Source organism: Juglans regia, chromosome 16 (assembly GCF_001411555.2).
Source record: "Juglans regia cultivar Chandler chromosome 16, Walnut 2.0, whole genome shotgun sequence".
Taxonomy (NCBI): Eukaryota; Viridiplantae; Streptophyta; class Magnoliopsida; order Fagales; family Juglandaceae; genus Juglans; species Juglans regia.
Genome location: NC_049916.1, coordinates 23,791,489 through 23,809,560, shown reverse-complemented (window position 1 = coordinate 23,809,560; position 18,072 = coordinate 23,791,489). Strand labels below are relative to the sequence as shown.

The 18,072-nt window shown below is 38.5% G+C and overlaps 2 protein-coding genes across 2 annotated transcripts; one reads left to right on the top strand and one right to left on the bottom strand.

Moving 5' to 3' along the window:
- The first annotated feature begins 279 nt into the window (after positions 1-279).
- On the top strand, positions 280-2,263 carry LOC109006626 (pentatricopeptide repeat-containing protein At2g17033). The gene is made up of 2 exons (XM_018985971.2): positions 280-639; positions 880-2,263. Exons 1-2 carry the CDS (start codon positions 334-336, stop codon positions 1,942-1,944), a joined length of 1,371 nt encoding a protein of 456 aa, XP_018841516.1. The 5' UTR covers positions 280-333; the 3' UTR covers positions 1,945-2,263.
- On the bottom strand, positions 2,214-16,553 carry LOC109006624 (serine/threonine-protein kinase ATR). Its single transcript, XM_018985970.2, has 15 exons — positions 16,335-16,553; positions 15,911-16,055; positions 15,702-15,814; positions 15,121-15,455; positions 14,834-14,958; positions 14,262-14,406; positions 13,543-14,121; positions 13,386-13,461; positions 12,593-12,908; positions 9,945-11,201; positions 6,172-9,568; positions 5,502-6,068; positions 4,261-4,884; positions 3,606-3,800; positions 2,214-2,863 (listed from the first exon to the last, which is right to left on the bottom strand). Exons 1-15 carry the CDS (start codon positions 16,489-16,491, stop codon positions 2,696-2,698), a joined length of 8,199 nt encoding a protein of 2,732 aa, XP_018841515.1. The 5' UTR covers positions 16,492-16,553; the 3' UTR covers positions 2,214-2,695.
- Between the last annotated feature and the right edge of the window lie 1,519 nt (positions 16,554-18,072).

Sequence of the window (18,072 nt, the reverse complement as noted above, 5' to 3'; positions counted from 1 at the left end):
GGTAGGTTATTATATTACATCATAATTCTCTATCTCACGCCAGCTCGATTTTTATTATTTTTTTAATAAATTTATGAATTTTTTTTTGTCATTTTTTCAGAGTATATATTTTATAGGACTGGAAGAAGAATTTGATCATTATGTGTATATATATATATATATATATATAGATATTCATCCAGATGAAATTTCTCTGAAGAAATTATAAATAAATAAATAAACAATTGCAAACATTTACAATATAATAATATATGGGACGAGCCTCCGTAACGAGGTTAGTATTTTAGTAGGACTTCGGATGTCGCTCCAAAGTTGAGAGCCAAAAAGAAGAAGATGATGATAAGATTAGGAGGCAGCTATCTTAAATTGCCTCTACCCATACAAGTTAACCGCCACCAACTACCGCCGCCGCCACAAATACTTACTCCATTATCGACCAAATGCACACTAACCAAACAAGCTCACCGCTTCCTCTCCACCCTGACCTCCACCGCTTTGCGAGACTCATCTGCCTCCGCCATTGATAAGTTGATACGGAAGTTCGTGGAAAGTTCACCCAAATCCGTGGCTCTTCGCGTCCTCTCCCATCTACTCTCTCCCCGCATCTCCCAACCCCATCTCTCGTCTCACGCCCTTCCCGTAAGTAGTATCACAGTGTGATCACATTGAGCTTTCATTTTCTCAATATAACGTGCATGCAATGAAATCTCACGTTGAGCTGTGATATAAGATTGTTCGATCCAAACGTTTGTCAACGATTAAAATGATTGCTTCATATATCGATCATTGTTTTTCACGGTTACCAAACAGAAAATTACTACTCCAAACAACAATCTCAGTACTGATGCAGTTTTTTTTTTTTTTTTTGTCATTTGGTAGTTGTACAGGAGAATCACTGAAGCATCTTGGTTCAATTGGAATCCCAAGCTTGTGGCGGCCCTGGTGGCCTTGCTTGATGAACAAGGACGCTTTGACGAATGGGAAATGCTGATTTCTGACGCCGTTTCGAAGTTAGAGCTACGAGAGCGAGAGCTCGCTCTTTTCTACTGCAACTTGATCGAGTCTCACTCCAAGCAAGGCTCACAGCGAGGTTTCGATGCTTCTTACGCTCGCCTAAATCAGCTTCTTCACAATTCTGACTCTGTTTACGTAAAACGCCGAGGTTACGAATCGATGGTAAGTGGTTTGTGCACAATGGATCGGCCTCGTGAAGCCGAGAACATGTTTGAAGAAATGCGCGTGGGGGGACTGAAACCATCACGATTTGAATTCAGGTGTGTGTTGTATGGGTATGGAAGGTTAGGGTTGTTTGAAGATATGCAGAGAATTGTGGTCCAAATGAAGAACGAAGGGGTGGGATTGGACACGGTCTGTTCGAATATGATTCTGTCGGCGTATGGATCTTACTTCGAGCTGGCAGAAATGGCTTTGTGGCTTCAGAAAATGAAAGCTTCGAGCATTCCCTTCACTGTCCGGACGTACAACTCGGTCTTGAATTCGTGCCCAAAAGTCATGGCAATGCTACAAGACATGGATGGTTTACCGCTTTCGATTGAGGAGCTGAGCAGCGTTCTGAATGGTGACGAGGCTTTGGTGGTGAAAGAATTGGTTGGGTCGCGTTCGGTTTTGGGGGAGGTAATGGAGTGGGATTCTTTGGAGGTCAAGTTGGATTTGCATGGAATGCATTTGGGTTCGGCCTACTTGATAACATTGCAATGGGTGGAGGAGTTTCGCCACCGTTTGAAGGATGGAATGCATGCAATTCCGGGGCAGGTTATTGTGGTGTGCGGGTCGGGAAGGCATAGCAGTGTTAGAGGTGAATCACCTGTGAAAGGTTTGATCAGGAAAATGATGGCTCGGATGAAGAGTCCGATGAGGATTGATCGGAAGAACGTTGGCTGTTTTGTTGGCAAGGGAAAAGGTGTGAGAGACTGGTTATGTTGATTGATATAAAAGCATGCATTGTTACTGTGGTGGTGGTTATACATCAAGGTATATGCCTCACAAATAAGAACAATTCAAATTTGAATGAAGGGAAAACTCGTGGGTTTAGTGTCAAATTTAAGATAGTATAGCTAGGCAAAAGATCAGCCGATTCTCCAAAATGAAGTTGAATGTCAAGGCATCGAGCGTACCGATGTCAGCCAGCAGATTTATGTAAAGCTTTATAACTTGCAGCTTCATCCAAGGTGACATGAAAGTAGCTGACAACATTACAGAAACAGAAATTATATACAAAGAAATAAATTACAATGAGGTACAAGTAGTCGTTTTCCACAATCTATATACACTACACAAAAGACCTATGCCTACCCAAAGGGGTATACAAAACGAAATATCTCGTATACAGAGGGTCCTTATTCTCTCTGTATCCTGACCCCTGGTAGACACCTTAAAAAGAAAGAATTAAAAAAAAAAAAAAAGAGGGCCAAGCCATTGGATTTGAGGGTATACTCTGGTGGAGATGCTGCCGGCACATCTATAGTTTCAGCGGTTGAGGTCGGCATACAGCGTACAAAAATGAGCTTCCTTCGACGGTCTCCTTAATTCATCAACAGTTTTCCACATTTCAATTCAATACTAAAAATGCCCTTGCCGAAACAAAAGCCTCAAAACTTTATAAGCAGAAGAAGAAATATCCAGCCTATCTCACCTGGACTCAAGTACAGGAGAAACCTTTCTATCCATTTAAATCCTAAAACCATGGCATCCACCATATATACATCTTACCAAGATTCTTGTGAGATACTGCTTCCGCTATTAATCGACGAGCCTGACCTTCTACAGCCAGAGGCAAAGATGGTGCTGCCCCAACACCAACAACAACTCCTTGCAACCGTGCCTCAATATTGTTGATGGCTCGCTGTAAAGATTCAGACAGAACATGGTTAGTTGTTAGCATACGACCACATATTTTACCCACAATCTGATTTCTTAAAACCAGAACCTCGCTTCAATATTTGATTAGCAAGTCACCTCAGCAATTCTACTCTTGAAAACCCTTTAATTGAAATAGATGCTGATCATAAAAAATACGTGAAAGAATATACTCTCCTGTTCTTAAAGGTTAAGAATGCTAATATATTCTACTGTTTGAAGGTTAAGGGCCTGAGGTTGCTTGCTTAAACTATCAACCCACATGTTGTATTGGCAGAAGGTTATACATCTTCCATCTCTATAACTTAGCATGTTCAAAATCAATGGTTGTAACTATTTAATCGATGAGTTAATATTTGCTATGCAACTCTTTGAGTCATAGCTTCTCTTGACCATTATATGATACCCTCTTTGAAATTTCAACTCGTTAACAATGAGTCCTTTCTCCATCAGGGTGATATTAGGTATAAAAGATGCATCAACTTTAAAAAGAAAGCCACCATGTTGCTATAAGTCAATTTGACACTCAGGTAGAATGCGGATTCAAAAACACTGTCCAATTTTAGTAAGGTTCAAAAAGATTTAATAGGTTTGGCCTCAGAATATGTGATAGCCAACTATGTAATGATGAACTAAATGTCATTGATGCTTAGTTCAAGAAAGAATGGCATCGCCACACATGATACAACAAATCAGCTCTAATAAAGGACATCAAGGAAGATCCAAACCTGTGCGTGTGGATTCTGAACTTCTACTCCACTGGACTTGTGAGATTTTGTCCATTCCACAAGCGGGTCATGAATGAAAGTTTCAAGAACACTCATCAAAGTCTCCCTGTGTGTTCTCAGGACAGACAACGTGATTTCACAGACCCTCAAGAAGATACCCTCATACCCTGTGATGCCCAAGCCATCAATCATGTTCTGCAGGTACAAAAAAGTGTCCATCAGTATCAATCCAAGTTCTGGGAATTAACAGTTAGCCAATAATTCAACTCCTTTAAATGTATAGACAGCGGAAACATTTTTGAAATTGAGTGGTCCATATAAAAATATATTTTGGCCTGTATGTGCTTAAAAAAAGTATGCTAAGTAAGAATACCTTGCCGCTCTAATTTAATACCAAACAATTAGTAATTTCACATCTATGGCAATAACTATTACTAAATAGAAAAGCACACAAAAGGGGTTCAAGTTTGCAACCCAATCACACAGAATGTATGCAAGATGGCAAAACATGATATGTTTCAGTAAATAATTCCCAATAAATTTATACCATTTCTGGTTACGCATGCTCACAAATAGTAGAGGATAATTTGGGACTTCTTAACCATTATAGAGAATGATGATAACCTAAAACGCATGTATATGTACACCTCTTTACCTGGGTTAGCCTGAAAGGCACCAGCTCCGGCTTCTCCAACTGCAAGCCTTTGTCAAATAAGCAGCTGAAATCAACATGAACACAATCACCGGTGGTTGAATCAAAAAGAATGTTTTCACCATGTCGGTCACCCAGCCCCACAATATGCCCAACCATGGACCAAACTGCAGTAGTGTGAGCATAAGCAACCCGAGCTCTAAACCAAGCTGCTGGCTCAGAAAAAGTGTTCAAGAACCATTTGTGAAATACTGGTGGAAACATTGGAAGGATTTTGGTTTTCAACATCTCCTCCTCCAGCATTTTACCTTGGCATTGATCATAAATTCGTTTAATTTGAGGATTCGTCTTCTGCCTATCAAATTTCCCACAGGTTATGTAAATGTCTTGAAGTATATGCCGCAGTCCACGAGTGTGGGGCACCCATTCTACCATACCACAGTCCTCTGTTAGAGGAATCACCGCAAAGGTGCGAATGTAAAGATTCCTTCGACGGCTTTCAGGATATTTGGATAACAAACGATTTATCATCGCCGTGAACTCCATCATTCGCGCATCTTTCCTAAGGTCATCCTTGGGTTTGCATAGGAATGGATGTTCCCTCCCATCACTGCCCAAAAGAACAATCTGAAATACAAAAAAGGGCACCTAACATTACAAAGATGACATACAAAATACCAATGGATTATTGAGTAAGTTCACAGGACATGAGAAGAGCAGTGGCCCAATGGCCACCTCCAAGAAAATCTTCACGAATTACTTTTTTTCTTTATACCCATTTCCTGAAACCTATGCTGTCATATAAATACTCCCTCCATCCTATTTATAAAAAAATGAACTTAATGAGAATCATTTTATGCTTGAGTTCAAAATAAAAAGTTACCATTTTTCAAATTCTGAATGGGAATTATTTAACTTGCCTGATTGACTTTTTAAAATGACCTTTACAATGGAACCCCCCAAAATGGAATAGAAAGCAAACAATACGAGATAAATCATAAACACCCATCAATGCACACTATCATATTGATGAAAAATTGATAATTCTACTCCTGGCTTACAGGTTAGGCCATATGAGGTATCTATCTCCATTGATTGATGAACTTTAAAAGACATTTCAAACATGTTTGAAGGCAAAAACTATCAATCCATGCCAAAGAAAGTATCCCTTCCATTGCTGCATGTTTTGTGTGTGGGGGAGAGCAACGAGGAATTATGATGCCTTCTCAAACAGAAAAACTTACTTTCTTAGGTCGCTGAAGAGAAGAAAGAATCTCAGCTTCATCAGTTATTCCTGATATTGTAGGAAGGTCTGTGGCAGAAAAGATATTAGAGGTCACGTCTGTGAAATTCACATCATATGTTGGTAGACTCACAGTAAGAGATTGTTGAATTGGCATGATAATTCCCAGTGGCATCATCCTTTTCAAGGCACTAAATTCAGTTGAGATATTAATTGTCCTTGCTTTTGGCTGACCAGGATGGAAACACAACTTGATTAGATGATCAATCAGGCTAGCAAACTGAACAAACAAATTGTTGCCATTGTTTCCTTGACTGAATCCTTTCCGTGCAGCTTGTATTATTTCTGCAGCTGCCTCCCGCCTTGACGGAACAGTGGATTTTGAAACTGCCGCCATAATCCACAGGGCTTGCTGTGGGTATTGCCGAAGCACTGAGGTAATAATGTGCTTGACCAATCGAACAATTTCTTCATTTTGATGGCAAATTCTGGAAACTAACTGAGGCAGAACTGTTAACCACTGATATATTGGCAAATCATTCAGACAGCCACGCATAATACTCATTACCTGGAAAAATAATATAAAATAAAGAATAGACCGGGAAAATAGAGGAGGGAGTCTCTCAATTTGGATATAAGAATAAAGTTCATTTTGGAAGCATTACAATTACCTTCCCATGGACGCCTTTCAAATCTTTCTTGGATGATGAACCACTTCTCTGATAAATGCTTCCAAAATCAAACCACAGGGTCAACAACCTTGGAAGTGCTTGAAAGAGATTCTTGTGGCCCCTATGTAGCCCCTTTGCATAGAATAACAATACATCAGGCACGTAAGACCACCAATGCTTCTCACTGTTTACATTTGAAGAACCAACAATAGCAGAAGTTGATGGCACCATCCTAGGACCTATATCAAAATTCTCTTCCTGACGTTTCCTGGCATCAGCGAGCAGTTCATCACAATACTTGGCCATATAGAAGTATCCTTTCTCCCACTTAGGCTGCAGTTCTCTCACCCTTGAATAAAGACTTATCACATCTTCTTTCTGCTTCTGCCCAGTGTAGTGGATCCACCTAGAATAGAGGAGAAGGGTCTTTGCAATATCTCGATTTTCATTCAAAGCCTGACTGTCGCAAACCAAGGGCAGTGGGTTCAGTGGAACTAGTGAAAGACTAGTAATTGATGATATTACAGCAGAACCTACAACCTCAACAGGCGTGTTCAGGAGAGTGTGTTGCAGCTCTGTAATGGCACCATCAGATCGCCTAGTACTCCACAGAAGCTTGGCCTTTTCCATGTGCACATTAGATGCTCCTGAAGCCTGAGCTTCAAGAATTGCTCGGTTGGCTGTTTCATAGTGACCAGCCAAGCGACAGAGCTTTGCGTATTGAACCCAGCAGTTCCCAACATGAGCACCAAGACCACTGGAACCAAAAACCAGTCTTCGGAAAGCCAAAAGTGGCTCCCTTGCCCAAAGTGATGGCTGTGTAAATCTGAGACGATTCTCCCAGTTCTCTATCACTTTGGAGAATCCCAGATCACCCAAATGAAATGATTTCTCCAAGAAAGAGTCATCAACAAGAAGACCTTGGAAGTCTTCCAGTTCTCGTAGCAAGTGAAGTTTCGCAATGAATGGATATGCCCTTGTATAGGAATCCATGCCAGCAGCAGCCAGAGGAGCAATCAGAGCTTGTTTGGACACTGCAATTTTCTCAGCAACTGAGAATTGATCCTTCTTCATCATTGCTTGGAGAATCTTTGCAACATCCATGTCAAAGGAGGCATTACTCTCAGAGCTGCTACAAAGTAAACCCTCTTCATCAGCTTCATTAAGGTATTCATCCATCAAATCCCACCTGCCAAGCCTCCATGCTGCTTGCACACCTTGCATGCACCATGTTTTCTTGTATTGTGGAATCCTTGAGATCAAACCATCCACATGAGTTACCATGGCCTGAAGGTGGCACATGTTTAGTAAACAGTTAAGCACATCTGAATGCCTCTGAACTGAAGTTGGTTCCATTTGCAGAGCCTGTTCGCATGAAGTTAAAACCTCTGCCCAGTTTCCTGCTTTTTTGTTGATTAAGAGTTGGTCTTGTAACCTTAAAGATTTACGTAAACAAGCCAATCCAGAAAGACCATCAGGCTCATCCAGACAGCTGTATATTTCCATTAGATATGAGATATCTTCGTCCTCAAAAACGCCACTCCTCTCAGCTGCAGGGTTGAAAGAACCTGACTTCTCCTGTACATGAGACTCATAGTACATTAGAGACCTTGCATAAGCCTGGCAACTAAAAGAGGCTCTGGCAAGTGTCACCTTTGGGATTGCAGTCAGCAGTTCGGAAACATATTTATACTGTACGAGGAGCTGATCCTGATCTGTCAAAGTTGGATGTTGATCCTTTGACTTGGATGCCTGCTGCTTAGAAGCTGATGACTGAAAAGACCGGGAAAGAGCTAGCTCTTGTTCAACATCATCCACCCATTGGCCAAGATTATCAAGAAGAGTGAACACAGCCTGGACGCAAACTTCATTTTGCCCACCACTGACTCCATGAACTGTAGCCCCACTATTTTCTGATGCGGCAGCATCAAGAACATATAGTATTTCTTCTGTTATGCCACTGCGTGCTTCCCTTGTACCATGACAAACAGCATCAAGGACTAAATATGGCAGCAGATACATAGCTGTTTGCATATCATGGCGCACTATACCTCGACAAGAATTAAAAATACCAGCACGAGATCCAGTTGCATGCACAGTTAGTTTTTTTATCCAAAAGAAAATCCACCTCCTGAATGACATAGAGGGGCGGTAAATTGGGCCAGTGCATGCAGAATCAGCCACATTTGGAAGCTGAAATCTAGAGGTTAAGCAGGGGGCAATTATCTCTTTAACATAATTAGAAAACCGGTCCCACAGTTTCTGACCCCTCCCATTCATCTCACTGCTACCAGTAGCACTCTTAATCCCAGTTGCAGCAACTTTCAAAGATCCTTTTTCCTTCAGTGGCTGTGACATAGAAGCAGAAGCATTGATGTCCAGTGATGCCTCACAACCTGCAATTTTTAGCAGCTCCTGTATAGCCAATGCAGCTGAGTCTTGAATAATGGTATCTGGTGCAGCTCTGAAAGCCCTGGCCAGATGCTTGTGGATCAACTCAAATATGAGGTCATCATCAGAACATTCAATTTTAAAGCGTTGGCATGAAAAACCCTTCACTTTGGCAGGGTCAACTGCACCCAGTGCTCCTAGGCAATCCGCACAGATCAACTTCAGCCGCTGTCCTACTGCAGTCCTTGATTCTTCTGCACATCCTCTTAGTAAAGATGCGATCAAAGAGCTCAAAATATCCATGTCTGAACCAGCTTCGGCAGTGATCAGAGCTGTAACCTCACCCCTTCTTAGGTTTAGCAACTTTCTCAACTCGAACACTACCATATACCTCACATTCAAGTTCTCATGATTCAAACCATCAGCAACATCTCGCAATTGATCCTTCAAGATCATGGACCCACGGGCATCTTGTATTGCTCTGTTAACTTCTGTCAAAGCAGGAATACTGGGTAATGGAGGGAACTCGCGAATACGTTCCTTTAGCGTAACCTTGTTCTTTAAAACAAGTTCTTCCAAAATTCTAACCACTTTATCCAACTTCGTTGAAGGATTTTCTTTCTCTCTCTCCAACAAAGGAATAAGAGCAGCAAAAACTTGAGAAATTACATGTTTTGTGCTAGATGGTGATACTTTTGCTAGCTGCTCAATGAAAAAAAGCAAGACACAGAGACCCTCAGTCTGTAGCGATTCTTTATCAACAGCATGCATGAGAAGAACCATCAGTTTTGGCACATAAGTACTAAGGTGAGTTTCCATCATTTTAATCAGCATCTCAATACGTTTTAAGGCTTGTTGCTGCAGCGATAAATCATCGGCATGGAGCATTTTTCTATCAATACTGTTAAGGAGGCCAACAAAATGATTCCTCAAAAATCCTGGAAGATCTTCGCCACCAGTTAGAACTCTAGCAACTTCTTTAATCATCTGAGGTACTCTTCCTAACCTGTAAACAGATACAAAACCACAACACTTGGAAGAATTACCCATTTTTTAATCATACACATAATCTGGTAATATTGTAAGTACAATATATAAGTTAAAGCTTCTAACTTCACTCTGTCGTCACTGGTCAGTGGCCTCATGAATCAAGACATACGAGTGAGAGAAAAGATAAAATGAAGTACAGCAAATGCACAGGCAATATATAAATGAATCATTATGGCCCGCATATTCACGAAGCCAACACCTACAAAAAACATGCACGGAAAACCCCAGACCAGGGAGTTTCACAAAACACAAAAGGAAGAAGAATAATCAGAGCAGCTATAGCAAATTCCAAAATTACTTGTGCTCTCGTGAACTTGTGTGGACCTTTATACCTTTCAGTTATCTCATCCGAATCACCACCATCCAGAAAGCAAACCAGTTCATCTAAAAGGGCAGGTAATGCTGCCGCAAATATTTCTTGCTTGTCAGAACCAGTATGTGTATGGTAAAATTGCAAAGCTGAGAGTAACTCTTGCTCATCAGCACGATGGAGAGCAAAAGCAAGCACTTTTGGCAGCCAATTAACTATCAGAGGCACCATATCGATATTCACACACTTGGCCAACTCATATAAGGTATCAACTGCTTGATCATTATCCTGCTGAGACACCACTACCTTTGGAAGAACAACAGGAATCATTTTCTTCACAAGTTCTTCAGTTTCAATACCAAGAACAGCTTCTGCAAACTCCCTGACCATTTTTGGACGGCTGGCAAGCCTCGCAGATAGATAATCAAATAGTTCATTTCGTATATGAACAACTTTAAGAAGGGTAAGCTCGAATCCTCCTTTAAGCTGAAAGTAGCAAGATTTGTGTATTAACCTCGATGCACTCATTCTCACTGTAACATGTTGGTTATCAAGCTGATCAACTAACAAGATGAGAGACAACAAGAAAAGTTGGCTGTGAATATCAACTGCAACCATGATTTCTGCAGTAGATTCCAAAAGAGTTTCAAAGATTTGGGGATCTTCAGCTGCTGCCAAGGCATGTTTAATTATATCCAGAAAATTTTGTTCTTTGCTTTGGTTGGATCTGCCCTCACAAAAAAACAAATAGCTGAAAATATGATCCTCAAGAAAGGAACTAATCTGAGAGCAAAAGGCTTCCCTCACAGCCTTCCTTCGATTAAGGAGCAAAAATTCAATGCATTTGGTCCATTCAGATCTTGTTTTAAGCAGAAGATCTGGAGTCCCATGTATAAGAATCCTTCGAAGAATTCCCACACAGGCAACTTGAGCCTCTTCTGATGACTCATCATAAAGAATTTCAAAGAAAAGAGTCTGTAGATGGAAGAAATCAGAATCCAAACTAATTTCTGTCTGATGCAAATCGGATGGATCTATTATTCTTGAATATAGTTCATGATTGTGTACAACATTTCGGTCACACTTCGAACACCAGAATCCTTTAGGCAAGTAATCCAATGTTTGACTATGTTTCTCATTGTTTATATTCAGAAATAACTTGCATGCACTTTTATGCAGACCATCTACAGCAGCAAAAGATCCATGAAGGCATGACAAAAAACCAAGAGAAAGGGGAATGATACTCTTAACCTTCTCATCCTTCTCTCTCCCTAAGAACCTGCAAATTGAAGATAAATAAAGAAAGAAAAAAAATTAAGTTAGAAGTCCTTGCATTAATAAACTTAAGCAAAAAAAACACAAGGGCTTTAGTGCATCTCACTTTGGCACTTGCTTAAAAAAGTTACATGAACCTAGACTGTGAGTGCATGCATAGAGCAAAGAAAATCCACAAAATCTCAGCTGACACTCAAACACCCCTCTGACCCAGAAAAAGTGCACAGACACATGTATCTATGTATATGTATATAATATTGAAACGAATAACTCTATTCTAAGGCCTTTACACCACACACCATCTACATGGCATAATTTGATTTGAAATATATAATTTAAAATTTGAATCTTACATATCAAATTATGCCATGCGGATGGTGTGTGGTATAGAGGCCTTAGAATCGCAAATATTAACCCCTTATCATAAAATATCAAGCCTCTTACTTGCACCATGATACTTCTTATTGACAGGGCTTGCTAGTAATGTGCAAACAATATTGTGCACAACTATATTGTGCACTTTACAAGTGGCCCAAGCCAAGCCTGAATTATCCATGAGCTAGAATCTCCAAGAACAGGAAAGGTATGCAGCTAGGATTTCAAATGAACCAAGCTCTGACAGCTGCATAAGCTCATTGTTTCCAAGTTATTCCATGCATCAGAAATATAAAAAAGAATGATCATGGGATCTAAGTCCCATGCTTATATGCAAACTCATTAGATCAAAGACCTAAACATAACCCCAACTTATTTTATTTATAACATCAATGTCTCTTACTTGTGTCATGCTACTTCTTATTGCCTTGAACTTGCTAGTGACGTGCAACATTCTATACATTACAACTAAATTGTGCATTTCACAAGTGAACTTGGCCAAGCCTGAATTATCCGTGAGTTAAAATGTACAAAAACAGAGGTCATGCGATGAGTATTTCAAATGAACCAAGCTTGAACAACTGCATGAGCTCATTGTTTCCATGTTAATTCATCCATCAGAATTATAAAACAGGATGATCTTGGAGTCTGACTCTCATGCTTATATGCAAACTCTCGAGACCATACACCTAAGCAATAACCCTAATTTTGAGCATGAATCTTATTTTGATTTAGTTGAATTTAGACAAGATTTAAGCCTTCGTTCTTGGTTTACGAACTATTTAATGTACAATTTTGATGCCTAAAATAATGAAATGGTTTCAAGGAAGAAAAAAAATTCATGAATTCATAAAATTTTCTCAGAGAAGCCTCCAAAAGAATTTTGATCCCTTATTCACTTCCTAGCGTTATCAATGACGGTCAAGAAATGAAAAACTCAATCAAATTAATAACAGTTAATATGTAAATACTGTGCTAACAAAAACAACTAAAAAATAAAAGAACTACAACAGTTCTTACTCCAGCCTTCTGAATATATGTGTTAGTGCACCAAGACCAGACCACAAGACAATCACTGGCATAGAAACAACGGCTTCAAGTCTAACTTCTTCAACTTCATCATGAAGGCTCAAGTCCAAGACTTCAAGACCAATTTCAGTTATTAAGCTAGGACCAAGCTTGGAAGCCACTTGAACTGAGATACATTTAGTTGTCCATCTATGATGAGGTTCAGTAACCACAAGAGAATGGGACCATGGTAGCTTTAGTACCACAGGTAAAAGGTCTGCCTTATTATCTGTATTTTTTAATATCTCGGTCTCCAAAAAAGGGGTACCTAGCAGAGAAGATATAATCGACATTACATCACAGATATAGAATGGAAGCAAAGGAGATACAGGTAGCTAATCTTCATAGGATGAGCAGTATATGGAATAGAATATCCGATTTTTTTTCAATGTAGTAAATACTCTTCTCTGTTCACAACCCTAGAGACGAGAGCTATCAAATTTTATACTTATCTCACCATCATATTTATAAGCAGCACCCTTCATGATTTCAACGTTGTTATGATTAGTTTTATAAGCACATTCAACTTAGGACTCAGAAAGGCCTGTACCATCATCCATGTACCAGAAAGCAGCACCTAGATCAATTGAAAGAAGCACACTTGCCTTAATCTATGAGAAATTTGGAGACTGCAATGAAAATTAAGAATTCAGAATGCTTTAAGAACCAGAACCATGATAACATTAACATATACATTATAAACAAGGTCGGGAAGCCTTGCTGAAGGTTAGATTCACTGCCTTACTTTGCAAAAGCAATATGCTGTGAATTCCTTCCAAGTAAATGGAAACATCAAGTGCGATCGAATTTCCTTGCTTTGCCTACATTATGTAAACCTCAGTCAATATTATGGTAAAAAGCAGTACATTTATTACCAGAGTTTGCACATTAAGCCTACCTACCAGATCGCATATCCAGGGTATCCATGCATACATCTGTTGGAAAATGCAGATTGACAGATTGGTCTCTGGGTATCTATAGAAGGCAATGCATAGCATGCTAAGAGCTGTCAATGCAACATGAGGGCTTAAAGTATCACGTCCAACATCAGGAGAGCTTAGATATCTAACAAATGAATGAAGTGATTTATGCATATCATTCGCATATTTGTCTTCTCTTTCACAAGCGACGATGCTAGTATACTTGCTTTGCATCTGAACACTAGCAACAGAAGCCATCGTTTCTAGATCCAACTTCTGACGTTTGACCTTGAAAGTATCCACATCCAGAATGGGCCTCTTTTCTCCAACCCTCAAGTTTTCAATTGATGTATCACTTGATGTTAATGAATCCTGACCACAGTAATTTGTTGCTTTGCCCCCAACACTATCAGGCCCAAGAATTGACAAAGCAACTTGAAAGCAGTCTATCAGTTGAAAGCAAGGTTCTGGAAAACAGAGCATGTGAATAAGGGATTCTGGCTTCCAGACATGAGGGGGGCAGATTTTAGCAATTCGTATGTATGCATTGCACAATGCAACCTAGATAAAGAAAAGATATAAAATTAGAAATAATTATTAAGTCTCTTGCAATATTTTAATCCCTTACATCTGTCAGCTACCCCAAAATATAAGAGAAAAACCTGATAAAAATAACAAAAGCTTGCCTAACAAGATTTAACCTTAAGCTCCTGGCTTTTAGTTCTCCACATTGACCGAGGAAAAACATTGACTAAATCTACAGCTGTTAGGTTGACTACATCATCAGAACAACTGGAGTGTAGTGCATTAAGGCAGCCACCCAAGGATGAATCATAAGCCATATTTCTGCAGTGTAGGCTTACTGTTAGGATACTAAGGGAAAATAAGCAAATAATACAGTTTCAATAACTTCATCAATATGCTTCCATAGATGGTTTTGTGATAAAAATACCAATAATAGGTGATAATAGTTAGAAGCAATCGAATCTCAGCACCAGATTTGACAGATATATAAGATCTTAAAACTAAAAAGAAAATAAAATCCAATCCAGCAGAAAAATTAACATTTTTTAGTCCAATCATTTGAAGTATAAACAAACTGAATCACCCATGGAAATGGGATTATACTAATTAGGGAATAGTATATAATGTTAAAAATGTTACAGAAAACAGAATATTGTCCAGGAGGTTAATCCACCTAAGTGACATCATGTACAACGTTAAACATTAACAGTACGAGTTCCACTAATAATTATCAAGAAGTCTCAAATACCTGAAAACAGGAAGACCCTCTTTGTCCTCACTTAATATGGTAGTTATTGACTGGATCAGATTGTGACGAGCAATAATATCATAATTTGTCACTGATCCAATGATGCGTGCAAAGTCAAAACATGCCTTCCACAGAATTTTAATTGTCAGGCAACTGTATTATAAGGATACCATGAATCACATACATAAATTAAAAGGAGCAATATTAGCCCAAGAAATCAATTGCATCAACAAGGTTATAAACCAAGTTGTATATACCAACAAGAGTTCATAGCTCTTGTGACCTACCATTTGCAAATCAGCATCGCCATAACATAAAAGAGAACATGCAGCCGAAACAAATGAAGCATGGATTAGTCCTTCAACATACAAAGTTCCTTCCGTTAAGCATTTACTGAGAAGCTTAATGATCCAAGTAGCAAAAGGTCGCCACCTCCTTTTTCCCGTAAGGTTAATCATAATACCAGCACCATCAGATGGTTTATTGCTTTCTGGAAGATCCCCAAGATGAGCAGGGTCACTTAAAATTCCCATAAAGGTCTCACGGAAGCATTTCAAAGTCAAGCAACTGGATTCCGTAATGTTTGAATTGTCAGCACATAGTAAAGCAACATACAAAAGATCTGCATGAAAGCAAAGGCACGTAACTTTCCCTTTTAGTATGGTTTTGACTAATTCATACAACTTCATGAGAAGAAGCAATGGACTTTTTATGGCTACCAAAAGTTCAATCCAGACCATGACATGATAGGATCACACACTACGGACGAACATACCAGAAAACCAATTACGACCTGTAAAACATATGAAAGAAGTGGTCCAACTAGCAGGTTTATAGGCATCAAAACGTCATAAAGATATTTTCTTACCTTCAACAACCAACATGGAATCAACGAAAAATTGTCGGTACGTGTCTCGAGCTCCAGTGCGAAGTAAGGATAAAAGGGATCCAACCGTCTCAAAAATTACTCCGTGTCGAGAGCTGAAAATTAGGAATTGCAAGCAGAATGAGCAAAACACGAAGTAACATCACCAAAAGTCTACACCAAACAGCTGAGACTTCATGAAATTTGCTAACCGAAACGAAGGCTCCGCAAAGAAAGGCAGTACTCGACCGACCGCGGGTAAAATTGCACTAGCCTTTCCGTGGTAAAAGACTCCAGGAAAATTCCTTGCAGTGTGAGCGATTAGCTTCAGTACAGCTATAACTTCTCTCTCATTCGCTGCAAGTATTAATAAAAATAAAAATCAAATCGAGATTCTCGTTTGCTTCAAATATTAATAAAAAAATTAAGATAATAAAATCGAAACAATCACTGTACTTTTAAACAAAACTTTGCGTTCGTTTTTTAAAACTTATTTGTGCATTCATTCAGTTTCAACAAATTAGCTTTAATAATAAAGTAGACACGGTAGAAAATCTCGAGTTCTTGGAGATGACATTCGTTTTCCTTTCATTTTCGTCGGTGGGAGCCAAACAGAGAGAGCCAACATAGAAGTACCAGAGGAAGAGGGGACCACGTAGGCGTGGAGAAGATTGGGGAGAACGGCGCGGAATCTGAGTTCCAAAGCGTCGTCGCCTCCGTTATTTGGAGGAGTCGATGAAGAGGCTGCTATGCGTTCTCGCAGCTCGTGTACAAGGCTGGACAGGTTCGCCATGCCCTTCCTCTCATGCGCCCTTTCCTCTCCTTCGCTGTCCCTCTCTCTCTCTCTCTCTCTCTCTCTCTTCCCTCCCAATTTCGAACGAAATGCACGAGTCAGTGCTGCTTGCTAATGCTAAGCAAGTAAGCATGAGATTTGGGGCCGTCATGGACCCGCCGTGCCTTGCTTTGCTGCAGCCTTTGTTCTTGGGCCCATATCTAATAGAGAGCCCATTCTAAGCAAACCTGAGAGCATCGGCCCAAAACCCGCCATATATTACAACAATTATTTAGTATTTATTAGGGATTGCTACAGGTAACAGAGTTTTTGCATATGAGTTAAGTTGAGTTGTAAATAATAGTATTTTATGAATTCTATTGAGTCTAATATCCTAATATTCAAATTTTAAATCACTAAACTCATCTCAACTCAAAACATCTTTACACGTAGGATCTACAACTTTTTCTAACTCAACACATCTTTATATGTGGGATCCACAATATTTTTTAACTTCTTATAAATATATATAAATTCATCTTAACATCTAAACATATCTAAACTCATCTTAGGTGGGTCCTACAAATCTCATTCTAACACCTCAACTCATTACTATTCATAAATATCTCAATTCAATTCAACATCTAAATGAAGCCTTAACTTTTTAGGTTAAAATGTATAAAATAGATTGAGATAAATTTAATTTTTTTTTATAGAAAGTTAAAAAAATAATTAATCTCATTAATAATTTATTTAAGATGAGTCAAAATAAATTGAATTTACTTCAACAACACAACTCATTTTATAACTTTGTTAAAAAGTTTCAAGTAGTAAATTGTTTAATAAGCATGAGCCTAAAGCACTTTATAAAACTATTATTGTGGTTTTCAGTGTTCATTTTTCAACAAAAATCTTAATTTAGTGTCTTGAAAAACAAAAGTAGGTTTTCGGCTATTTTTAGGTGTTTAAAAGCGTTTTCTATAAATTTTGCAAACATAATACTTTATAGTTAAAGAATTCTTAGAGTGGGTTTCGCATGATTAATGTTAGAAAATTTTAAATGGGTCAAAACTCTCTAGCGTTAACGACCCAGGATTAAAAAACTGTTATACTTAGGTTTTCTTTAGATGTTAAGTTGAGTTGAGATGAATTGAATTTTTTATAAATAGTAATGAATTGAGAAAATAAAGTAAATTTTATAAAATCTATTTAAGATGAGTTTAAATGTGTTTAAATGTTAATATGAATTTAGATATATTTATGAAAAGTTGAAAAATATTATAGGTCTCACGTATAAATATGTATTAAGTTAAAAAATATTATGCGTCTTACATGTAAAGAAGTGTTGAATTGAAAAAAATTATGGCTCACACGTGTAAAGAAGTTTTAAAGTGAGATAAGTTTAATGATTTAAAAATTAAATATTTAAATATTAGATTCAATTTAAAATTAGACTGAACAATCCAAATTCTAAACCACCTAAAAGTGAAATGTATTTTCACAGATTTTTTATTATTACTATTGTTTAGAATTGTAGTAGGAAATGGAATTCGTTATAATATAATTTTTAATTATAGAATTTTATTAAATTATTTGATTATT

Bases quoted from the DNA above. Each gene is read 5' to 3' on its own strand.
- LOC109006624 (XM_018985970.2), bottom strand. From the start codon at position 16,491: ATGGCGAACCTGTCCAGCCTTGTACACGAGCTGCGAGAACGCATAGCA. The intron at 14,959-15,120 runs GTAGGTCACAAG...ATTCTGTGGAAG, and splicing joins GCGATGCTGATTTGCAAATG to GCATGTTTTGACTTTGCACG. The intron at 9,569-9,944 runs GTATAAAGGTCC...ATCTGTTTACAG, and splicing joins TCGGATGAGATAACTGAAAG to GTTAGGAAGAGTACCTCAGA.
- LOC109006626 (XM_018985971.2), top strand. From the start codon at position 334: ATGATGATAAGATTAGGAGGCAGCTATCTTAAATTGCCTCTACCCATA. The intron at 640-879 runs GTAAGTAGTATC...GTCATTTGGTAG, and splicing joins TCTCGTCTCACGCCCTTCCC to TTGTACAGGAGAATCACTGA.